This window comes from Colossoma macropomum, unplaced genomic scaffold, assembly GCF_904425465.1.
Source record: "Colossoma macropomum unplaced genomic scaffold, Colossoma_macropomum, whole genome shotgun sequence".
NCBI classification, from domain to species: Eukaryota; Metazoa; Chordata; class Actinopteri; order Characiformes; family Serrasalmidae; genus Colossoma; species Colossoma macropomum.
The window spans coordinates 14117100-14143476 of NW_023494798.1; the positions used below are offsets into that span (position 1 = coordinate 14117100).

Consider the following 26377-nt stretch of genomic DNA (forward strand, 5'->3'; position numbering starts at 1 on the left):
GGGTTGATTCTATAGCAATGGCTGTTTATCCAGGCTGGTTTGTCAGCAATTGTGAAACACCAGGTTTCTCCTAGTCTTAAATCTTCACTGTTCACCCTGATTTACTCATCTGAGAAGCAAAAATCTGAGCGGCAGGCATGTTCAGAGATGCCCCAAGATCTAGGGAGACCAGTAACCCTGCAGGCTCTGATTCCTCCGCAAGTTCAATGGGATTATCTTGATTCCATGTTCAACACACCTTAAATTCAAGATCTTACTACACCCCGCTTGTGCAACAGCACAATACACAATGCAATAAGACACGCTATTAAATTCTTATTTACAAAAAACAACCCTGTCCACTTCAAAGTCACTGTTCCAGGAACAAAAGTTTTCATTTGTCTGTTTTTCACAAATTTGACCACTGAACTCTGCAGCATGAAACAGAGAAACCAATGCAGTTATTGTCTTGTGTGAGATTCTTCTTCCGTGCAGCTGAGTTCAGATATCTACAGTCCTGACCTGTCCTGCAAGGCTTCAACAAAAATAAATGCCAAAAAACAGAGCAGACAATTTATTTAATCAAACAGACGGCAAGACACGAAAGATATGAAAAAGATAGATTTATTTAATGGCAAAATAGAACAAAACAAACAAAAACAAACATTAAAACAAAATAAAAACAGATCAGGACCAGCAACAGTACAATGTATCCACAGAGATGTTTGGCTTTTGCTTCGCCCACTCCTCACAAAAACAGAAAGACAGACATACAAACGGGGAAAAAAAAAATTGTACTTACAAAAAGAGAAGACATGAGGTCTTCTGAAGAACAACACTATATACAAACACTGAAGATTAGCCACAATGTTACAACAGCCTTTTCATTCCTTTTTCTTGTAAGTCATTACAAAATGATAACAATAATCTCAATAATAACTGTAGAAATTGCCCTCGTTTCTAGTCTGATATTCAGTACAGCCTTGTCCTCTGCATTTGAAGAGATCACTAGATCACTATTTCCAGACGACGACTGAGACAACATATTTGTATACCTTACAGTGGCCTCATGCTCGCTGCAAAATGGAAGCAGAATCCATTCTGTTAACTGTTTTCAATAAAATGACTTAACATTCTCAGGCGCAAGTCTGCTGTTAAATAGCACCTGGTCAGAAAAAAGGAGGCTAACGGAGAAGAAGCTAGACATCTAAGAGGGATGGGGCATATGTGAGGACTTCAAGCCTGATGTGGCGACATCAGATCCATACAGAATCTGCCCCTCTCAACATCCCCTCCTATGGAGGAAAAACCCCCGTGGAAACACTGCAGTTAATTTATATTGAAACGATTCAGATTTTCAAATGAAATCTGGACGCGTCAAGTCTCAGCCAGTGATCATGCATGGAGTACCAGCATCTTTCCAAAGGGTGGTGGTGGGAGTCAAGAAAGGAATAACAAAACTTTAATAAAATCTACAACAGCGGAAACAACTTAAAAGTTAGTGTTTCATTTGAACTAAAAATCCAACCTGTTTGGGGAAGGGGGGGGGGAGTAACATCAAAATCTAGGGATGATTTTACTTTAATCTTTTGAGCAAACCCCACCCAAGAATCTATCGCAAAACCCAACTCTCCATCCTACTGCACCATTCCTTCACCCATCTTCATGAACAAAGCCACATGTGCGAAAATCCGCTTCACAAGGCCCTTTCTCCATCTTCAAGGGCAATATCATTTGCTCTCAAAAATGCAGAATACATTATCTTTTAACTTATTATAATAATAATAATAATAATAATAATAATAATAACAATAATAACGACAATAATATTGTAGCATAAAATTGAAAACCCAGGAATAATGTCCGGTTGGACGTGCCAAGCTCCAACTGATAAATGTCAGTTCTATCAGATACTTGGAACGTACAACAGCGAAGGTTCCCTCGGTCAGATATCGCCCCCCTCCCCAAAGTACAACTCAAGGTGTCCCATGGTGTTGTGAAATGTTTGAGAGTATGCTTATGCCTATGTGTGCGTGTGTGTGTGTGTGTCTGTGACAGTCCTCAGCACATAGATATGGTGACGTTAATGCCCAGGTTGCCATTCTCGGCAAACAGCTGGGCAATGGAGGTGTCAAATACCAAGCAGTCACTGTTCATAATGGCGGTGGCAATGCCCTCATGGATGGAGCGTGGTGTGGCCTCCCAGGTGAGCCGCCGCCTGTGGCCATTCAGCTCCAACCTATAGGCAAAGTTCTCTGCCTGCTTTCTTGTGCCAATCAGCTGCACAATGGCGAAGAACTGCTGATGGCCGTCATACTTTTCCTGCTTTTCCAGCACCAGCATGAAGTGGAAGCCAAAACAGGACTGCATCATGACCCAGTCCACGGCCCCGGGCAGGTTGATGTCTGTGGCCAGGAAGACGATGTCCTCGCCCTGCAGCGTGGTGATGGATTTGTGCTGGTGCAGAAGGTGGGGCATGACGGCGTCCAGTGAGCCCTGCCACTTGCAGGAGGCGCCAGGGCAGGGGCATGAGTACGGTCGGAACTCGCACAGCTCCTCATGCTCTGCCTTGTCCGTGTGAGGGAGGGTGACCTCGCAGCCGGACGAGGCGTACTTGCAGGGGAACAGCACTGAGTTGGCTACCTTCTCCATGGCCAGGTTGCGAATGGAGCCCAGAGGGCCTCTGCAGGTGGGGCAGCAGGTGAGCTTGGGCCGGCAGTTGCTGCACACCAGGTGGCCGCTCTGGCACTGTAGGATGGGGGGCAGCACATAGTCAAAGCAGACAGGGCACTCAAACAGGCTGGCCAGGTCACTGTTGGAGGCGGTGGTGCCCGACAGGGTGGGGACGCGCTGAGAGGGGGCACACTTGGAGGTTCCTGTAGGCAGCGCTGTGGCGGTCTGGCGACTCATTTCTGAAGAGTAGACAGAGAGAAATGTGGGGCAGAGGGAGAGGTAATGAGAAAGGGAGTGGTTGAGGGACAGGAAGAAAAAAAAATGGAGAAGAGGAGAGAAGAAGAGAAACAAAAATTATATACTTCAGGGACAAAAAACTAACTGCAGAAAATGAGTGCACTTAATACACCTGGCAGCACTTCAGCAGCATTATCCACGGCAATTGGGAATACAATTATGCAGTCACTTTTAATCTTCCTCATGCTGGAATCTGACCCTCTGCTTTGTGTGAAAACAGAAATATTAAAAAACAGCCTTTCAGAGAACTAATATATATATATATATATATATATATATATATATATATCTATATATATATATATATATATATATATACACATACACACACACATATATATATATATATACACACACACACACACACACACACACATACATATATATATATAATATATATATATATATATATATTTTCCCTCACAGATTCAAATAACCGTGGGGCAGCATAACAAAGCGGCATGCTGTCTTCAGTGGTGCAAGCTAAAGGTTGGAACACAGAGACGCTTGTCTATTTCCACTCAGTAGTTCTCAGATATTGTGGTCTACTTGCACTGATAAAGTCAGACATGGGCCTCCGGGAAGTGCTCGGAGCGGCTATTTTTGGCGTGGACACAATTTCCACGCTTTTGTAAAAAGCAGACGCAGAGAGAGAGAGAGAGAGAGAGAGCGAGCTAGCTTAGCTGCCAGGACGCAAGCCTGCTAAAGGAGCGTTCCTATGACAACAGAGTGTGGTGAGGTGCGTGTATGTGTGGGGAGAGGAGAGGAGACTGAGATCACAGCTAGACTTTCCCGGTTGCACGGCAGAGGCAGGGCGTGACCCAGCCCTCGTACTGTGCTGCTTTATGTAACCCACAGCTGCCTGCCCTATAGCACAACTCAGCATTGTGAGTACACCTAAACTACAAAATTACAAACTAAACTAAAAACTGAAAAACTACAGACATTGGCACTGTGGCAGAGCAGTTATCAGGGTAGAGGAAATGAGCTCATATGAAGGGATAACGACAGAGAGTAAAAAGCCCCAGTAAAGAGAAGGGGTGGATGGCTAACTGTGTGTGAATGTACGTGGCTCAGAGGCTGCATGTAAACACATCTGCTGTGATAAAGCCCGGTGTATTTTTAGCCCTCTTACTGAGCTGCTTTTTGGGTGCAGCAGCCTTAGCCTAAATTAGCACAGAACACAACAGACCTGCAGCTAGCCCCAAAAGAGGGCCTGAGGCGTAGGGAGAAGAAAGCTAAAAGATGAACAGCAGAAGACAGCTTGCTGCCAAACCTGGCGACAGCTCATCGGGATCTCACTGGCACAAGAGTTTGATTTGTTTCAGAGGTGTTAGTTTTGTGTTTGTTGTCCAGACTTTTATTCGCCTGTTTCAGTCACGTGACCTTTTTCTTGCGATATTAACGACGGCCATATTAATGACCGTCCTCTGCTGCGTCTCAGTGGTAGAACAACAGAGAACGATTAAAAATAACGAATATCAGTTCTTAAAAAGAGGTGTTAAAAAAATAATTATAAAACATTATCAGTCATTTAGCCAACAGGGCTGTACTGTGCAACTAATTCAGCAGCACAAAGAGAAATTCGTTTATATACATGATCGTATGTAGTTACGTAAACTGCCCCAGTCATTCAAACGTGAGAGGAAACCTTTTAGCCACTGTGGGTAGCTAATGCGCTAATGCTAGAGCTAACATTAACAGTTGAGAGACTATGGCCGTCTCCTAAATTATTCTCTGCTCAGTGAATAGTGTAAACATGCTGGCTTGTCGAGGTAAAACTGAGAACAGAGAAATACGTTTTCTAACTAACTCTGCTATCATGGTTAGCCTAGCCGCACTTAACTTAGTTAGCTACTTCAGACTTCTCTTAGCTGTGGCATGTTAGTTAAGGCACTCGTGTTTCGAAGTGATGTTTACAAAGTAATAAACAACAGTATATGGGTACATTAACTCGTTCCTCTCATGAGCCAGTGAATTGTGTGGATTTGCCGCAGTGTTAGCCACGTGTGGCGACTCTGTTGGTCACTATGATTAGTTCTGACAGTATGTGCATAATAAAAGTTAATAATTTCTTGCCAAACTGAAGTAATTAATTAAAACATAACTGTCATGTCGGTTTGCTTACATAGGAATACAGTAAAACCTTCTTGTTTTCTGATAGCCAGCAACTCGCTCAGCCCCTCATGCTCCGCTGTTGTTGCATCAAACTGTACAGCACGCAGAATATATTTTGATTCTCCTGTCACGGACAATGCGGTCATTACAGTGACATCACATGAGACAGATGAATAAAATTTAAATAAAAAAATGGCCAATTTCCTATAGGTCATAGTAAAACCTGTACTAAATCAGGTGTGCACTGTTTGGTGCCTTTAACAGCTCCACTAATAAGCAACATTATTTTAGTTACCAAGGACACAATAACCCAGTGTGTATACACAGAGACGCGTGTTGAAAGCTGTTGGCACTCAAGGTTCTGCTGAAACAGTGAGAACAGCACAGTGCCCGTCTGCTGTTAAATGACACTGCCACAGAAATGGCAGCAAAACTGAGGCACGCCAACCTCCTACTCAGAGAGAGAGAGAGTGCTGAGAGGCAGGCACAGCCTTCCTTCAGTACACACTGCTGATGAGAAAATACTGCACTGTTTGGTTTGGCTTAAGTGACAGATGGACTGACGCATGTCTTTTAGTGAGCACGACAACGTGCCTAAACACAGTGGCTGGTGGAAGGGTGGGCTTGGGAGTCCACACAGCCTAAGTACTGTCTGGTTTAAAGTCCACGTTGGAGACGAAGAAAAAAAAAACAAAAAAAAACAAAAAAACTTTAAGAGGATTTTTTGAAGATAGCTTATATGGCACAGCCAGAGTGCATATGCTGAAACTGGCAGGGAATAAGGAGTACATAAATACTTGCACAAATTAGTTATTAATTAAACAATTAGTTATTAAATAAATAAATAAATAAATAAGTAATTGCAATCTCCAATTGGGGTTTCCAGGTCTGTGTGATCAAATAAAAACCAGAGGCTAAGCATTGAAGGACCCCTGTTGAGTCTCTAATCTCTAATTTTTCAAAAAACAATTCAATAACATCTATCACTGTGCTGGACAAAATCCACTGGACCTTAGAAACATTCATTCTTTAAGATGCATGTGCTACAAGTGAGTGAAATCTCTTTAAAGTATACATCCCTTAATTTTAAGCATATACAGTCATGTGAGGAATTAAGTATGAAATGTTTCTCTTTTTTTGACATATGTGGACAAGTATTTGATCTTCAGTTAAACAGTGTGTATAGATAAACATTATGTAATAGAACAATGGAAGTTTGACTTTGCAATCTTTTATTTGAAAAAGAAAAATACTGAGACGTAATTTTTGTCTGTTGTAAAAGTACACCCCTGGCTTCAGTAACTGGTGCTGCCCCCTTTGGCAGAAACAACTTTATGTAGGTGTATAGCATTTTCCCCACATTCCATTTACTTGTATGTTTGGAACCAGTATCCTGTTGGAAGGTCCACTTCTTCAGCTTCAACTTTTACAGATGGTCTCTCATTCTCCTCAAACACTCTCTTGCATCAAAGACAATTCATAGTCGATTCTATGATTGCAGGCTGGCGGGGCCCTGAGGCAACAAAGCAGCCCCAAACCATAAAATTTCCACCACCATGCTTTACAGTTGATATGAGATTCTTCTTATCAAATGTTGTCTTTGCTTTTCGCCATGGCTTCTGGTATGCAGCCAAGAAACTCCATCTTTGACTCATCTTTCCATAGCACATTGTTCCTGATCCTTGCCTAGATATTCATTAGCAAACTTTAGTCTAGCTCTGATGTTCTTTTTCAGCAGCAAAGGCTTCCTTCTGGTGCAGCTCCCATGTAGGTCAAATTCGTGCAGTCTTTTTCTAAGGGAAGATGCACGCACTTCTACATCAACAGTGGCAAGAGCACCCTGCAGATCCTGTGATGAAATTTATGTACAAAACAACAACAACAAAAAAAAACAAGCTAAATGATGGAAAGTTAGCGTAGAGCAGCTAAGTTAACTCTAACCTGAGGAGAAAGTTCCTTTGATTCTTGTCTACGGCCAATATAGTTTTTTTTTTCTGCACAGACCAAGTGTCCCAGTGGTTTGTTAAATTCTGAAAACACCAAGCAGGGAGCACTGTTGACACGCAAGTCACCACAAATCCGCAGCAGAAGTAGTTCATGAATGCTAGTGTTTGCAGTAATGTTTATAATGATGATAGATGAAGTGGTTCTCAAAAGATGTTGCTGTTCTCCTTAAAACAGTTAAGCATATAGACTAAAACAGAACAAAAAGTATTTTTTAACTGGAAAATATCATGCTAATTATTTCTAGATACCAACCAGGCCTAGTGACCACTATCTTAATATGTAAAAGTAGTTATTTCAGGAACTGCCCCCAGTATGCATGACTCATAACTAGAAGGCAATACTATTAGACTGTGTGTCTGTATCTCCAGAAGACGTTCTTGGTTCCTTTATTTTTGTTTATTCTATTACAAGCTGCCAGTGGGTCAAACTCTCAGAAAAATTGCGTGACCTTTGATAGTTTCACTGAAAATACAGAAATATAATATCAATGACATCAGATTATGGCAAGTCTATGCCATAGCCTGTTTATCCAGAACTATAAACACATACAACTGTACAAGTAAATCTCCAATGTTAAGTATATTGTAAGGATCCTGATCCTTTTCTAATGTTCCAGATAAGTGTTCTGCAATCGTTTATGAATCATTCACATTATCCAACAATCAATTTTGGTCAAAATAACAAGTAACACAAGCCAAACTTTAAATCTTGGCACATCAAGGCTTTACTAATGTGTTTTTAATGTGCTGCATGACATATAGCAATATGTAGCATAAGTGAAATATAGGTTTTTGCCTACATCACGTGGTCCTAAAAAAAGCATTAGCATTTAAAGTGTTTGAGTTTGTTTAACAGTAAAGTTGCATTATCGGCCAAGATGTATTCTCCGTGTAAAAACAGAGTTGTCTGAGAAACAAAAGGCTTGTCACACCTCTTATTCCAGGAAAGAGCAGTGCTGAACTGCTGCGCAAGTGGAAAGCCTGGAGCCCATCACATAACGCAGGAAATCCTGTAACCCCAGAGGAAGTGGCTTGAGCAGCCCTAATGTCAGCTCCTCTAATGGAATTACAACCATGGGGAGAGGCAAAGACCTAAACTCCCAATAACAAGCATATGCTTGGTTCACAATTTGGAAACTGTGCAGGGTGTATTCATGATATTAGGGGATATTTTGGTATATTTGGTAATTGCATTACAATGTTATTAAAATACCATTACATAATATTTGTAACGATTATATATTTCATAGCATTGACAATCATCTGAATGACAGTTAAAACTTTTTGTAGACTACAATCAACACCTCTGTTGTACTCAGTCATACGTAACAATATAGCTAGAACTACGTGTATCCATATGTTCAGCACACTACAAATGACAAGACTCAGTTAATGAATCTACACTGGGGGGAAAAGTTGATGAATATAAATTATTCCACAGAAAGGTCCCACACAAACGAAATGGTATATCAAGTTAACACAACCTTTAAGCAATGCCCCCCCCCAGTGTAGACTAGTTAGCGAGCTACTTAGGAGGCAGAGCGATTCCTACAAGCTTACAGACACAGCTGACCACAAAGAAAACAGGAATTCTGGACAATAATTCAAACAATTTCTACACTCTTTGACTGACAAACCTTAGAATGCTGCAGTTGTTCTACATACTTAGTAGGGCAAAGGTCAAACTAACATGAGGGCTCACAAACAGCACTGCATTCTATGAGCACAAAACACCACAAGTAGAATGAGTCAGTGAAATTTACACTGCATAATTCCTTCTTAAAGCTACAAAAAACAAGTTTTGATTGAATTTACTAAACATCTACAAGCACAGAGGATTTTCTTTCAGCTAAAGATGCAAAAAGAAAATAACCTTCCTATGATAAAAGAAACAAATTTGCTTAAAAATATACGCTACATTAGTGCATGCCCACAAAAGCCATGTGTCATACTGAAGACTAGCCACACACTACAAAGCAGGTTTGCATAAGAACCTAAAATTAAAAGTGAGGTAACATGGTGAGACAAAGCATTAAACATTTGTGGTGTGAGTTCTTGTATCTATAGTAGGGGCTGAAAGATTAATCATGTTGATATCAAAATTACAATTTTGAAGTGCAATTTTCAAATCCCAGAAGGTGCATTTTTTATTATAGTCTACATTACGAACAATATTGCCATGGCAAGTTTTAAGTGCAGGAAATCTAACCTAATAACACTTGTGAAAGCTTATAAACTGCCTGTAGACAAATCTTACCAATCAAAAGCAACCAAACTCCCATGTGCTGTGTACAACACAACCACAACTAACTGGAAGTCAAGCACACTACGTTCGGCATTCAAGCCTGAAGCCAGCGTTTATGAAAAAATGGATATGCTGGTCTTTTTAGTCAAACACAGTCCCAGAGCTTAACTGAGAAAAGTCACAATTTAAATTGTAGTTGCAATATATGCAAGAAAAAAATATTGTAATTAGATACATTTCGCAAATCATTCCACTCTAGTAGTAGTAGTAAAAAACCTTAGTGTGCTCTATTTCATGTCACTTCAACATTCTGCATGTTACGAGTGAAAAATCAGGTCAGGGGGCATTAGATGACCAGGTGTCTACAAGCTTTTGGGCACACTGTGGTGTATTTACTTTATCAGGAGTGAAGTTTGGATTTCCTTTTTTTGGTGGGGTCAGTATTCTGCCATGTTCTGTAATATATGGTCTACTCTACATCAACAATGTCTGTGCACATGTTTCTCTGATATAATCATGTGCTCTTTCTGTCTAAAAGAATTCATGTAAGCAGTATGTCTGGACAGTTTTTTGACCATTAAAAGGTCTGCTGTTACTATATTTTGCTTTGGAAAGAAGCTGCCAGCATATGAAACTCTGCCAGGTTCAGACAGGCATTCGGGAGACAGGGCACTGGTGGTGGATAATGAGTTTGAAAAGAGAGATAAGAGAGTGGTAAACAGTGGCATCGTGCACTGAGGGTTAGCTCTGGCGAAGGCAGGTTGTAACAGGACACTGCATCACCTCTCCAGACACAGCAAGCGCTAACAGTGGCTCAGAGTTTGATGGCACAGATATGCCCTAGATGGTATTGAAAAGGGGGTTACAGGACCAGCTCCGGGTGAAGGACACATGCTCCCATGATCTTGCCCCCTCCTTCATCACCCCAATTTCTCACTCCAAGGGGCACCCTGACATTCTCCCAGATTCATTTTCAGCCCACATGTTAAAACAACCCATAAAAGCTTAAAAGAAAAGACAAAACAAAAAAACCCTTCCCGCATTAAGAAAATATGCAAGTCACTTGAGAGCTTTTACAAGGATCTGAGCTTCCTTGAATTTTCCAAAAGCAAAACACAAACTATACTAAGAACTTGCCTTCGTCCATATGATTCCCAAGTAAGGCTATCTTCTTCTCTTGAAATGTGTGGACCTCTGGAAAGAAAGAGACACAAAAACAGATATTAATTAAATTTAAAAAACAAAAACAAACAAACAAGCAAACAAAAAACCACTCATGCAGCTCATACAGATTTGCTGTTGGACAAGGTATCTTTCGAACAAGACTGGCTTTACCTGAAAGTTGAAACTCCATTTCAATCAACTTGTACATGACAAGTTATGAGCACACAGGCAAAGCACATCTGTTGTGACAAAATTAGGCAAAATTTGAAAGAAAGACGCAATTTATTACCCATCAAAAACATTTTTTGATTTTTTTTTTAATTGACCAACTAGTTTTGTTTTACCCTGTCTGCTCCTTCCTGTATCTAAAGCTTTGAGAACTAGACTCACACCCTCCCCTCGTGGCCTCAACACTAATGCATACTGTGATATGGACCAGGCCTCACATCGATTTCTCCACATTTGACCACTTTAGAGCAGTGCCCAGCTTTAATATTTTAACAGATATGAACAGAATGGAATATTGATAGATCAAAAGTTTCAGCAGTTTAAGAGCTCTAAAACTTTCAAACTTGCTGATGATGAATGCGGAAAATTAAAATGACCTCATGCCTACAAGGAATAGAAAGTCTAGCCCTCAACAATATTAACATAGCATATTAATTCATCCTTTGCTCTTGTGATTGGCACTGCACCTGTGTGCTCAAGAACATAACACCTTTTTCTTAGTCGCTCAGAATCGCATAAACAAAGTAAGACCAAATGTTAGTGAAATATATTTGAATATATTTAAACATGAATATCAACGTAAATACACATACTTGGAACATCTTAACAACATGTATAGCGATATAAAAGCCAGTATGCATACACTGAAATTCAGCCCTAATGTTAAACAGGGAGTTGAGATAAGTGCACTGTGCGGTTCAGAGAGAAGCATGCAATACTCCAGTCCAGTCTGTGAGTCAGCGTTGCCTGGGTGGGCAGGCGTGTCCTGGCCTGTTCTGACTGTACAGCCTGACAAGACGGTTTACTACTAAACACGCTTACTGTTACTACTTAAAACACACACAAACATACTATGGAGGACAAAAGGATGAGAATGCCACTGACAAACCTATACTTGGAGAACATTCGTGTTTTATTCCCAACTGTACCTCCCTTCCTACCCAAACAAGCACACACATACACACAAGAACAGACACTGCCTATTGCCGGGTGCTCCTGGCCATTTCACATTTTGGCCACTAAAAATGCAGAGCCTATGGTCCAAGTGGGGCCCCCTGCCTTGGAGATTTTCTTTTTAACAAAACTGTTTGGTCTGACACAAAACTAACTGCATCAAATCAGACTTTGTCCTAATTTGTTGACTGTAATTATTGCAAGAGCTGTTGTGATGGTGTGGTGACTGTGGTGGTCCCCCTGTTGACATGATCATAAATGCTGTTCCATTGGCTGAAGTTTGGCAATATCGCTCTATGAAATAAGGTCTTAAATAAAATAAAGCGTTTAATAAGTTTACATTACACCGACAGGCTATTACTGTAGCAACTAAACACATAACCTAGATGACGTCAGGGCAGATCAGATCAGGAGGGGGGACCACCTCAATCACCACAATGAAGATGTTCTTATTAATGTAAAGTTTGCAATAAATATTTCCTTTTTCAAAACAACACCGGACTGTTTTGGTACTGAAGTTACATCTTCTACAGGGAACACGCTTCTGCACGTTTAATGCACAATTACTGTTTATTTAATGAATTTAACAGACTAGGAAAAAACATAAACGTGGTCTGTGTAAAAAACTTTGGCATATATGCTATGTTTTATTTTTCCTCAACATTTTACACCCAGGAAATAAACAGAAACTGTGCACTAAAATTTGGAGAAAAATTAACAAGACACCTAATTACACAGAGCGTATTCAAATTTTACATACGAATGTCAAGATATGTTCCTATAACTCTGGTTCAAATTTTTAACTGGTCTTTTTACCTGTCTACCCTGCAATCACACAATATATAGAACAAAGAGGACTAACTTAACAGAAGTGAGCTCAGGTCAGAGACGACAGGAATCATAAGGCAAACAGTTTAAACGCAGACAAGAGTGCTTTCTCAAAAGAGAAAACTTCCCTGCTTTGTCCTCTAAAGCGTCTCTTGGTCTCCTGTAAGCGTGTGCACACACACAGGCCAACCACTGTGGAATTTAAACAGAGGTCAGAAGCGGATAAAGCTTGTGAGAGAGTTTTCACCCCATTCACATCCAAACACAAAGCCCACGTCTGGGGCGTGGGGGGTGCGCGAGAGACACGTGAACCGACAACATTCCATACAAGCTCTGTGACGCAGGTGGAGATACAGGAGTATGTAGTGGGCTTGTATTACCTTTAGGCTTGCTGGCCGTTCGGGCAGCTATGCATGTGAAGAGCTTGAGCACCCCCTTCCATGAGTACACAGGCTGCAGCCTAACAGTGGGCGACATGGGGAGCAGAGGAACTCTTCATTGCGCTTTTTCCATAGAAACAAAACAGCCCATAACAGAGGGCCCCTTCAGTCTGGTCTCTGAACTGCGCTCTCTCTCCCTCCCTCTCTCTCAACCCTAGGCCAGATGAAAATACTGCTCCAGTGTTTCTTGTATGTCCACTCCCAAACACCCCCTGGACATGTGAAGGTCAGAGGATGGACAGAGGCCTGGCCACTTATAGAGGCACACACACAAAATCCTGTGACTGTTCACCAACTGCTGCGCAGGAGACTTATGTCTTAAAGACAAAAATCCTCTTTAGAATGCTGCCCAGGAAAAAGCACAAGGAGGGGTGGAGAATCAAAAAGATTAATGCAAAAAAAAGAAGAAGAAAAAAAAGGCACTGTAATCCAGGAATGTTACACAAGTGTATCCAGCTTCTGACTGCCTGGCAGGAAGCTTAAGAGGGAGCCCAAGGAGAGAGGGAGAGAAAGGGAAAGAGAGAGGAAGAGAGAAAAAACAACAACAGAGAGGAAAGTTTCCCTCCCCTTGTCTAAAAGCACATTCCAGCACCAGCGTGAGGGATCACTTCCAGGGCCTGCCCAGGTATCCAGTGAGAACTCCAGAGGAGAGACAAGGAGAAGAACAAACTCGCTGAGGCTGAGTCGGGCAAACTCTCAGCAGAGAAAGAGCGAGAAAGAACGCAGAGTCCTGTCTGCCTGCACTTTCGCCACTGCAGCCTGTGGGTTGAGGAGTCGAATGACAAGCTGAAGTCGGCATGCTCCCTCACTCTCCCTGTGTGTGTGCCTCTCTCTCTCTTTCTCTCTGAAGAGAAGGAGGAGAGGGCCCTGCTCCTGGGCCTGGCTCGTGTCAGATTACACACTGCTCCGCCTCCTCCAAGCATGCGGCTCAGACAAAGAGACCTTACAATATAGCAGCACTACACCAAAACCTACAGAAGAGGGCACAGCAGGAAAGCAGCAAAGAAACTGCTAGGAAACAACTATGCCTACTTATAATTAGCAAAACAAAAACTTGTATTTTTGTGGATGGCCATGTAATAATGTTTATAGGTCTGCCATACAGAAAATTAACTCAGAGATACAGTACTGCGCTATTCATTTTTGGTATCAGACAGATTATTAAAAGGCATAAAACATTTAACAGAAAGTTACACAGAAGCCTCAGCATCTAAATATAGTATCTCATTTTCAGTATTTAGTATGTCCAGGCTTTGCCTTTTTTACAGATTTTATTCTTTCTGGAAGCCTTGATTTCAGTTCTTCAAAGAAATCAGCAAGAATATTTTTTTATTTAGAAGTTGGTTGCATTTTCTGATTCTCACGATCCACATAATCCCAAACATATTCAATGATGTTGAGGTCTGGGCTCTGGAGTGGCCAGTCCATTCTTTTCAAAATTTGCTAAATGTTATCTTTTTTTTTTTGGTTCTGTTCCTTTGCTCAGTGACAACTTTGACAACTACTACACATCCTTTCAGACTCAGATAACCACTGTCTTCTCACAGTTGGAGGATGGACAGAAACACTTGTGGATTTATGCTTTATGTATTTTATGCACTGTTTATCTGATGGTGACAGTTTTGGTCTATCAGGTTTTGCACATTGTCAGAAGGCTTATTTTCTCTATATCTTTTATTAATTTTTAAACTTCAGTTTTTGGAAACTCTTGTTTTTCCCCACTTTGTTTTCCTTTGATAAATGGATTATCCCCCTCCCTATGCAAGTGGATTATCTAATAGCTAATCTCTTCAGAAATATCTCCTGAAAAATGAATAACTCATATGGCTGTTTTGACTGGAAATTAAATAAATGAACCTGGTCTCTGACTTTTGCAGTCCTGTGTGTCTTGCAGAGCTAATGTTGTGCTCAGCTCAAGAAGTATTTAGACGAAAGGAAGTAGAAAAAAAAAGGAGCAACTTCAAATCACTGGTACATGTTTGGCACAGCACACACGGCCCTTCAATACCACAAAGCCCAACCTACCAACTTTACTTACCAATCTGCCAAATGTCTCAACAGCACCCAAAATACACCACTAGCACTCTCCACTCAGACACGCATTCACATTTACAATAAGTCCACAAAAAGACTTGACCTTTCTGCTTCTGGAGCTTTCATTAATGCCACAGATGACTACAGTGTAGTAACAACAGCAGCCGACACTACAAGGCACCAATTGTCTCATATGACCTTTGAGCCCACTGGTGCTGTCGTAACACCTTAAAAATGGGACCCAAGCCCACCTTTTTATCTGCTAAAGCTTATATGCATTCTACTGAACCTCCTCATTAACATATTGGCTTCAGAAATGCAAATGTGCGGTTGTTTTGGCAAAAATGGCCAGTATGAATACTTTACTGCTGGAAGAGAGAATCCTCTCACTGTTCTAAACCACCAGCTGAGCACCAGAGACAACAATGACGCTTCGGCCCTATCAGTGACCTAATGATACTGCAAACCTGACAACACATGGCACCCCCTTGAAAAGTCAGTGACCATGTGATTACCCTTTCTGTTTCAAGTTTCACCTTTACAAAGGGCAGAAGCAGGAGCGTCTGGGTCATAAAGAATCTCTCACTCAGGCCAGGCTTGAAGGACAAAAGCCATGAAACCACCTCATCAGAAACAAGATTTGTACATAATAGGAGAACGCATATTTATCAAGCTCTTCAGAGAAAAATTACTCATCTAAGAGGCGGTTTTACTGGTCAATGATCCAACATCAGATATCTATCCAAGATAAACATGGGCCCTGTTCAATTGAGAGCTTGACTCATAGAAGACTCACTGTTTTCATCAATGAAACAAAACCGCCAGAACCAAAGTTTACTAGCAGGTTGAACAAGTTCCAACTGAAGTAACATATTTAAGGTCAAGACCAGAGGAATACAAAAACAGTACACAAAACAATGGTATTACAGGTCTCTCTGGCAGCTAAGATCAAAGAAAACCAACTGGAAGACAGGGCTGAAAGATCATTTTTATATTGAAATCACATTTCTTAAATCGCAGGAGCTAACATTTTTATTAGAGTCTACATCATCAACAATGCCGTCTTTTCAAGCGAGGAAATTTAACCTTATGATGCAGAGCTTGTGAGTTGCCTGTAGAGTAGTTAGACCAATCAGAAGCAAACAAACATCCATGTACAACACTTCCACAACTAACTGGCAGTCTGGCATCCTGTTCAGCATTCAAACCTCAAGCCTTCTTGGCCATAAAACAGGCCTGAAGATTGATTTATATGAAACAATCGCACATTAAAATCACAGTCACAATACTGGTGACAAAAATCACAATTAGATATGTCCCCAAATCTTTCAGCCCTGCTGGAAGATAAACCGTCAATACTCAACTCCACACTGTTCATACATGCCTAGATTATGTTAAAGGTGCAAAAAATAACAGAGAAACTGCACTACAAGACCTTAAGTTGTTGGTGATGTTTCAATATCCAGGAAATCACCAAGATTTGTCACAGACAGCAGGTAAGTTATTTCATCTGAAATCAAAGCATCAAGCTGCACCTGTAAACAAAAAAGGGCAAAAGGCACAGGCCAGCATTTACATCTAGAGGAGAGATCTCAGGCCTAACATTTACATGGAGCCTTTCGAGATCTTTGCAGAACCAGGATGCAAAAGCTGGACTTCAGTCAGCAGGATGCAAAACAGGTTCCCAGTGGAAAGTTATTTCAATAATCACTACTGGGGAGCACGCCTTGGTGACAGAGCAAACACTTTCACATGAAAGCCAGTGATCAATGCCATTTTTTTCGAGTGACAAAGAGGCTGTGACCCAAGCAGTCAAAACAGATGGCCTTACCCTGCACTTATACCACAGGGAACACAAAAAAACCCTTTCACAACATTACAAAACTTAGAGTAGTTACATCAATGCGCTCAATAACCTAATACAATGCAAAAAAATGCAAATTAGGGTTGCTGTTAACGATTATTTAGTAATCAATGCAGATCTATACATCACTTCAATACAAACTCAAACAATTCATTTTCATAACAAAAGAGCTATAGGATAACTAAGTTAATTTAAAGTTTACCAAATCATATTAAGCTTATGTCTAGACTAAAAAGACATTTCAATGGTCAATCACCACTGATGCTTTAATTTAGTTCAAAACTAGGCTTAATCCATGTCTGAGAAATCATCCTGAAGAGTTTAAACTGCACTGTAGCCTTCTAGGCACAGAATGTCTTCCCACATGAAGCATGAAAATGGGCTTATATGATTAGGTTTTAGTTACAATCTCAAAGGAAAAACAATATAACGTAGCCCTGCCTAATACCAATAACAGGAAGGCATGTCATGATCATGAAATTTAAGCTAATGATTAACTGGCACACAAAGTCATTGTCTTTGTTTATTGTAGGCAAAATCCAAGCCAAATAGTTATCTTGCTTCCTAGAAGTCCATAATTAGTAGGTCCCAACTCAAGACAGACACAGCTTGAGCTTCAATTAACATAAAACAAGTCAGAAGCTAGACCTTCTGCTGTTGCCATAGGACCATGACGTTCAGAACATGAGCTGTCTGAACTCTATACTCCACCATAGGGCAGCGTAGAGCCTGTGCCTCAAGTTATGATTAGAGTTTCTTACCTGTTTAGTCCATAGAAGGAAACATAGAAGACTAACGCTGGAACCTTGTATCTCCATTTTTGTCGTTTTTCAGTTTTTGTCATAATTTGAAAGTGTCTGTTGTCCTTTACATTATGCGTAAATTTCATGATGAATGGACAAAAAGAAACAGCCCAAAATGACTTGGAAAAAAGTCTGGTTCCATTGACTTGCATTAAAGTATGTTTTTTTCCTTCTCCTGTAAAGTTATCATTTTGGAGATACGAGGTTTTGTTCTGACAACAGCAATATAAATAGGCTATGAAGAAAACAATACAATTATATATTCTTGAGAAAAACTCTTTTAAAGAAAAGACATTTACATTTATGACCTGCATCTCTCATTACAGTTACAGGTTCGGCTGTAATAATAATTATGAAATAATAAAAAAAAATAAAAAAAATGGGGGAATGAACCCAGTGCTATGATTTGTCAGACACTACTTCTTCTTTTGTTTTTTGGAAGGCCAGACGCCGCTGCCTCTTGTTAGACTGGAGTACTGCATGTGCACAATTGAACTCAAAGGTGCCACAAGCTTTTTGCATAGAGTGTCAAATCGTACCAGCATACTTTGATGTCAAAATGCATACCTGCTACAAAAATACATACATTGGCAGGTCTCCATTTGGTATCAGATAACCAACTTGCCAGGCTAATAATGTTAGCTGAGGTGCAAACAGATGATTAGATTGAGACTTAAACACCAGACCATCTCAAACATTACAGATTTGTGGTCCGAGTCGGGGTCTAAGTACAGTAATAGTAAGATGCTGAGCGGAGTAACAACCTCTGATTACTATTTCCTAACACCTCTGGCATGAAGTAGGGCAGTTTGCAGCTGCTATATCTACTTTTAGAGAGGGGGGTGGGGTCATTATTCAAATATTTTTGAATAATGCCTTGCAAATTCAAATAACATTTGACTGACATGCTTTTCCCTACTTTTAATTGAACTACTATCCTGTATACATTCTCTGTCCTCCCATGATAAAATATAACAAATACCCAAAACAGTGATTTTAGTATTTGAACACAGGCTCCTCATTGGCTAACCAAGTACTCCAGCAACCATGCACATATCTAATTCCTACTAGAAACTATTAAAAACTGGTTAACTTATAACGAACCACTCAATCAATTCATATTACAGAGTAAAAAGCACAAAATTTAAGGACAGAATCTGCAATGAGGGCAGAGTTTTTAGCCATCTAGAACAGCAGGACATTACTACTTACAGAGCCAGCTAAAGAAAACTATGTCTATACTATGGGAGCTATAACATCTTAATTAAGTTATAAGAACAAGTCTACACACTGTAAATAACATGAGTGCAGTGACTTTACAACTTGAGTGCATCTTTGCATTATAAATAGTGTTTAGCCACTTGGAGGGGGGGGTCTGACACCCAACTCAACTGGAGTCTGACTTTAAAAGAAATCGGACCTTTCCTCTATGAAGACACACAGGACCAAATGAAGCATAACAGACTCTCAACTATGCAGTTCATTAGAGATTCCATCCCATCTATTACCTCCTCCTCATCTTTAAGATATCCTTACCATGGAGAGCCCATTAGTGCCCCATCTGGTAACATAATACATGCAGAGAGAGCAGCACTCAGTCTGCTAAGATAACCTGCAGTTGAAACCATTAGCTGACCCACGCAGTGAGCCATGTGACCACGCAGGGTGTCAGGATGTGCATCTCTCTAAGCTATTAGTCACTGTATGTATGTTAGCAAGCAAAGCCCACTTTCTATGATTTGCGATCAAACAGGGAAAAAGTCTCTCAGGCCTCAAGATCAGATCAATCAGTGGTAGTCAATTCTATTTGTGCATTTAGCTTGAAAAATACACAGGATGAACACTGGCTGCAGAGAGGCACCCCAGGCACAGGGCAAGCACGTAGGTGGAGTGCAGAGTAAACAACTCTGACTGGCTGTACACTGATAAACATTTCTGTGCCAGCCCTACAGTCTTAACAACAGCTTTGTACTGAGTAAAGACCACTCAAAGCAAAAACAACAGTTTTGTTCACCACTTCAAGGTGTGGCGAAAAAGCCTTGCATATTGCAGAAATCAGGCAGTAACACTGATTATGATACACAAAGGCAGATTGAGAGAAAAGAAAATGTATGTATGAGAACACAAAGGTTTCACCGAACATAGGTGACGTCATATAGGTACCACTGCCAGAAAATCGTACAGCTAAAAAAGATACTTTTCAAGAAAACTGGCTTAATTAAAATAAAATTATTCAGTAGGGATGCACCAATATGGGAATTCTGGGCTGATGCCAATACTTCTCCATGTATCTAATCTGCCGTTGCCAATATATAGGCTAAACACTGATCTGATGCAAAAATTGTGGCTACATCTACCTGGATTAGCACTGTTAAGAAATATAACCTGTATTTCCTCAGGGTTACAAATGCAGCACAATAAGTAAAATGCAGACATTTTATCACAGTGGACCAGCATCTCCAAAACGTCCTACTCTCACTGAGTGAAGATGTACACAGGTACTCAATGACTCAGTTGACCATTCAAGGTGCCAGTATTTGAACACTTGAATCACTATTTGGGTAATCACTGTGTTTCATCACAGAAGGAGAGAGAAAACATACAGATCTACAATTCAGTGAAATGTCAATTTTATGTTTTAAAAGCACTGTGAAAAGTGAAATTTTTGCATCGTATTTGCGAGTATGTTATATTTTTCTTTGCTACACAAGTGCCTTAATGTAGGCTTGTTGACAAGCACATGACTGGGAAGGCAGCAATAGTGTATTTATTGCTACAAAAAGCAAGGCTGATGTTGGGTTCAGAAGCAGTTAAAAGTAGTTAAATATTTCTCTGACAAACTAACACTATCACCCACTGAAAAGAAAATACCTGTAGAAAATGACAAGTCTTCATCAGCATCCAGTGTTGTATCAGTTAGCTGTTGTTTATCTTGTTAGCTCATCTGAAGCAGTGTCCATTATGTTTTTCATTCGACACAAATCTAACAATTTCCCTTGACTACTTTTGGATAATAAAACCTTTTCTTTGTTTCTGTATCCACAGATACAGATGTGATTCTAATATCACTGCACATCCCTAGTATTTAGTATTGATTTTTATTTTTAGCTCAGAAAACTGCAAGATGCCTTGAACATATCAAGGTAAAAAACAGAATCATGCCAAAAGCCAAGAACAGATCATGTTTAGGTTTTTTTACATTGCAATTTTTTGAGATACAAAATGCAAAAAACATCTCATTTATAGCCCAGTTCTACTCATCACATACGACCATTACTATTTGAGCCGTCCCTGTACAAATAAACCAATCCAGCAGCAGCACACTACACTACAGTGAAAAAACTGATGGATGGAATGAGAAGACCCTCCTACCTCAAACACACACACACACACACAAAGTCCTTATTTGTTACACTAGAACAGATGGTCAACTAGCATTATGATCAGTGTAGTGATTATCCAGGAGGCAAACTGGTGACAGGACAGAGAAGTAGAAACAGTGTGTGTGTGTGTGTGTGTGTGTGTGTGTGTGTGTGTGTGTGTGTGTGCAAAGGAAAGAGATGCAACTGAGGGAACTAATAAGGGAGCAAAAGAAACAGTGCTCTACAGATTATCGTATCATTACCCAGAAGCTGGCGAGTAATCGCTCTACAGCTCCCTCCACTCAAAAGGCCCAGCTGTCATTTTGGCAAGGGGACACCAAGTGTGCCTAGTTTGGTATGTGCAGCTGTCAGTGAGACTGCAGAAAGCAGAGGGTCAGACCGAACACATGAACTAGTTAACCAGCACTACACGGTATAAAATGACTCCGCTGAGCCAGCCAAATAATCCAATTTGCATGACCATCACAAGCAAGGTTAGGCTGGCATCCCAGAATCAATACGACTCAATCACTTGCTCTACAAGAGAACAGCTGCTATGTGAACAGATGACACAGAGGAGCTGGTTTGTTTGCAGCCCATCTGGAATAGTACGATGGCAATCCTGACAGCTACTACCACCACCATGAAATTAAAAGAATAGTAACATAGATACTACTATACAACTAGCTGATAATACAGCAACAGTCATTATGACTACACTTTTTATATCATTTATTGGATTTTGTCTTTAATACACAATTAAGCACAAATAAACAGTTTCACAATCTCAACAGGCTCAACAAATTAAACAGATTCTGACTTAGCATTATATTTAAAAACAAACTAACAAACAAAAACAAAACAGTGTCTTATTACTGATGCAACTGGAGCGAAGGATCACTGAAATCCCAATATTAAAAAGGATGCTAAATTAGGTCCGTTGAAGTTAATATAAGGCTCCCAAACCTTGTAAAAGTGGTCTGTATTAGACTGTAGTACACAGTTTAAACACTCCAGTGTTTAGTTAATTAATTCTCTTAATATCTTATGCCAACCACTCACAGCTGAAATCTTCGCAGTAATCCACTGTAACAGAATATTCTTCCTTGCTGTAAAGGTAAGCATATCGTATAACCTTCTTTCATTCAATGAAGTTACTTTCTTACTGGGGATTCCCAAAAAACAAAGATAACGAATTTAAATCAACTTCTATATCAAAGATGTTCCCAATTTCTTGAACTATCTTAGCCCAATATTCCTGTCATTATGACTACACTGTTGAAAAAGGTGGCTCTTCAAAAGGTTCTTTAGTAAAGGAAATGGCTCTATGTAAAACTATGAGTTCTATATAGAACCATTTCAGGTTTAAAAGGATCGTTGCATGGTGAAATGGTTCTTTAGATGGAGAATGTGTTGTATATTGTGCAATACAGAACGTTTGAAAAATGTTTTATGGTTCTATAGAGCACTAAAAAATGTTCTAGGAAGTCAAGCTTGTAACAGTAGTAGAACCTTTTTTTGGTGCTATACAGACTCATATACAACACATTCTCCATCAATCAGAAGAACCATTTCACCATGCAAAGATTCATTTAAGCCTGAATGGTTCTATATATAACTCACAGTTCTATATAGAACCATTTCCTTTACTTAAGAACAAATCTCACCATCATCATTATTATTAATACTGTTACTACTGTTCTAACGCCCGGATGGAGGCTAATTAAGATGGTACAATAACTGACCTTACAACAATTCTGAATCCCCCAAAGTGATTAGCCTCACAGAGGCACAAATCCCATTTACCCAGGTTAATGCGCCCCAGGAAACAAGCACGAAGTGTCCATAGCTGCCTTATGCAACTGACCAGCGCGATCAGGCTATAAGAGCATGTTTCAGTTCTCTTAAGATATTCAGCGATGGAGTAAAAACACAGAGTAACATTACCGTTCAATGCGATGTTAATCTGAAGGTCGCAGCTAAACATCACTGCAGACAGCAGGCTGGTAGTTGCTAGGGCTACTTGACCTGCGCCATCTTGGCACTGATTAGGCATCAGCAGGTAGCGCACACTGTGATTAATGTAAGACTGTGTGTGGGACATTCAAACCCGACTGTGAAATGACGTCGACAAACACGATCAATAAGGTGTATCGTTCTAAAATGTAATCAATAACTAAAGTGCCATCCTCTAGTCAGGATGAGAGCGGAGCATCGCTCTGAACCGCAGCAGTTACCGTGTAAACAAAACACTCCATCTCACTGACAACGTCTAAACGCGTCAGTCACAGCACGCAGCCAAACACGCCTCTGAGGACTAACAAACCAGGTTATAGTAATAGCAGCGAGCCTGTCATTCATAAATTAGTCATACTCCTCTTCTTATAGATAGCGTTAATTTACTACAGCAAAGAAACGTGTACAGTGCGTGACAATTATTGCTAACAACAGGTTACAGATATGGTGTCACCTCTGGCATATACTGATCTAATGTTACATTACAACAAACACACAGCAGCTGAAATAAACATTGCTAAGTTAGCTAATGATACATGTCGAGCTTGCTAGGCACCCACAGCAATAGTTAAAGGCTTCAACAGACAGGCTAAGCTTTCCGCCTCAGACAGTTCAGGCTTCTTATTCTGGTCACAGGGTCGTGAGCAGGCTAGTAAGACAGAGCATCAAGGCCGCAGCTCAATGTAGCACGAACAGAACAGCCCATAGTAACCCTTTGGAACCATAAAGAGACAATGGAGATTCTTTTTTAAAATCATACAATTCCTGCACATTTAGCTAGCCGTCCAAACGAGAAAGCCAGCTAACCTAGCTAGCTTAGATAAGCTTCCAATTTGTACAGCTCGCTAGCCGTGTAATTAGCCAGGTAACGTAGCGGGCTACAGGCGATTCAATGTAGCCAAGTCCGGCTGCACACAAAGACAATTCATACAGTTATTTACTCAAACCCATTCTTATCGACATATACAGCCAGTGTGTACCGTAGCGAAGGACTGTACATAGCTAGCACTGTGAACGCTATAATGGCAAATCAGCCTGCTATGTTTACAAGCTATCCGCTTCAAGCTAACTAGCGGTAGCTAACCGTTGTTCGAAATATCAAGCTAACCTTGCCAGCTAGCCAGCTCAAACCAAGAAACAGCAGAATCACACTACATAAACACATATATGGTACTTACCTCTAGATAAATATCCTTCTATTAATAAAGAGAAAAAACCCAAACGAATAATCCACCCACGGTCTATCGGCTTTTAATCGTTAGGTCGTTTCAATTTCCACATTCGCAGCTTAGCTACAACGCAGACGCTGTCGCCGGCAGCCTCGGTCTCGCACACTGGGCTGCTGCTGAAATAGTTTCCCAGCTGGGCCACAAGAGGCGCTGTGAACACAACTCAAGTGCAAAAAATAACGAATGAACTTGAGGAATAAGGGTAGAATGTGTCATATTAGACAGGAACGGGCCTGAACGGGTGTTAAGTTTACAATATCTATGAGTTTAATATACATTTATATAAACGCAAAGCACAGTGTACTACAGTGGAGGGGGTTATATAAGGTGATACCACAAACCAGTCTTTAAGTCTATCACCTATACTGTTAGTTAACAGAGTACTATGTGGTGTAATTAAGCTTCCCTATCCAGTTGCGATTCAAACACCAGTCTATTTCTTAGGCTTATAAATAATTTACTGCCTGATGACTCCAGCGAGTAGTCTGTCTAGAAGGAGCACTGAGATACCTTTCACTTCGTGCCCAGGGGCGGGTTTAGTGATTCCTGGGCTAAAAACAGGAATGAGGCACGAGTGGATGCATATTTTTGAATTAGAGACGCAGCTGTCTACACTGCAAAATGATATCTTGCAAGCGAAATCCATAATTTCATGGTTACATCCGAGATGCGAAATACAGGGGGTCCTGGGGGTGAAAGAGTGAACTATTAGTCATTTCTCAAACCGAAGACAGAAGAAGAGATGTGTAAGATAGTTAATGTGTGGAAGAGCGCATTACCAAACTAGAAAAGAGCATTTCCAGAAAAAGATTTGTTGGACCAAACATTTTGTTGCCATTGATAGCGCTGCTATGACGAGTGAGTTAGCCAGCCAGCGCTGGAACAGCCAGCCAACATGGGACCCCCTGAATACCAGGGTTTATCTAATATTTCTCATTTGGAGACTTTTTTGTAAGAATATAACGTAAATAAGATTATTCAACTCATTTCAAGACTTTCTTTACTTCATTAAGTTTATTAACTAAAATTGTCTCACAATATTGGCAGACCATGTTGCTTGTTTTGAGAAATAATGCTTGAAACAAGCAAGAATCTTACAATATAGTGAGATAATTTGGTACAGAGTTAGAAGTGCAGTAATGAGTATTGAGATTATTGGGAATAATAAGTAACATAATCCCATTACAGTTTAAGAAAAGTCATTAGTAACTTTTATGTATTATTTTTTTGGAGTAATTACTGGATCTACACTAACATTAGTGATAGCATTATGTACAGTCTGCTGAGCCTGTACAGCTCTTGTCTTGATTGACAAAACAAAATTAGCCTCACAAGTGAAGCAACAAAAGTTTTGCTTTCCTCCCTCTTTTTGCATTTTTTGCTACGCTTGTGTAACTTTATTAAATTTTCCATCTTAACTCCCAGAAAATCACACTGAAGGACCTCCTCTCCATATGCAGTTGTGTCATCATGTGTCAGCATGAAGTTGTTCATTATTACCATGACAGGGGAGGTGAGGCTGCATTGAAATGACTGAAAAGTATCCCTACAGTTGCAAGATCTGTTTTTTTAATGCATGTATATTTTGGAATAAATTATTTAACTTCAACACGTACATTATATCTAATTTGTATTTTTATGGGGCTCATGGGAATGCCAAGACCACCCCTGTTCTTGCCTATAGTATTGGTGAAGCAGTGATGGTATGTTGTAGAGATGGCAAGACAGCACTTTTTCTATGTCAGTATCTTTATTGAAATTTTGACATTTCTTCTTTAAAAAACACTAAGATTTAAAATTAGTTTCTTTTAATTGAGGCACCTTCAAAAGTAGGCTGTAGTTTAAAAGTAGGCTATAATACTCAAACTACCTAAACACTCCACTATCCCACAGGAAGAACTACACAGCTAACAACATACAATGTGAGTATGTATTTCAGGCTAGATTTTCTTACAGAATTGCATTGGATTCATCCTTTTTTCCCCTCATCCAATCTAGCATGTTTTTCTGATACTAATACCCATCAATACCAATATTATACAATGATATTCTATAGCTATACCTCAAAGTTGCAACCATTTCAATGGGTTTCAAGACAACAACATGCCAACACACATGTATTATTGACATTGGGATA

General features: G+C 40.2%; 1 protein-coding gene across 2 annotated transcripts; it reads right to left on the minus strand.

The window, feature by feature from the left end:
* Nucleotides 1-587: 587 nt before the first annotated feature.
* Nucleotides 588-24336, minus strand: siah1 (siah E3 ubiquitin protein ligase 1). 2 transcript variants are annotated; one of them, XM_036585286.1, is made up of 3 exons: nucleotides 24190-24336; nucleotides 10456-10512; nucleotides 588-2891 (listed from the first exon to the last, which is right to left on the minus strand). In XM_036585286.1, exons 2-3 carry the CDS (start codon nucleotides 10463-10465, stop codon nucleotides 2041-2043), a joined length of 861 nt encoding a protein of 286 aa, XP_036441179.1. In that variant the 5' UTR covers nucleotides 10466-10512; nucleotides 24190-24336; the 3' UTR covers nucleotides 588-2040. The 2 variants fall into 2 exon arrangements, with proteins under 2 accessions (XP_036441179.1, XP_036441178.1); XM_036585285.1 differs by lacking the exon at nucleotides 24190-24336 and adding an exon at nucleotides 12873-14003.
* Between the last annotated feature and the right edge of the window lie 2041 nt (nucleotides 24337-26377).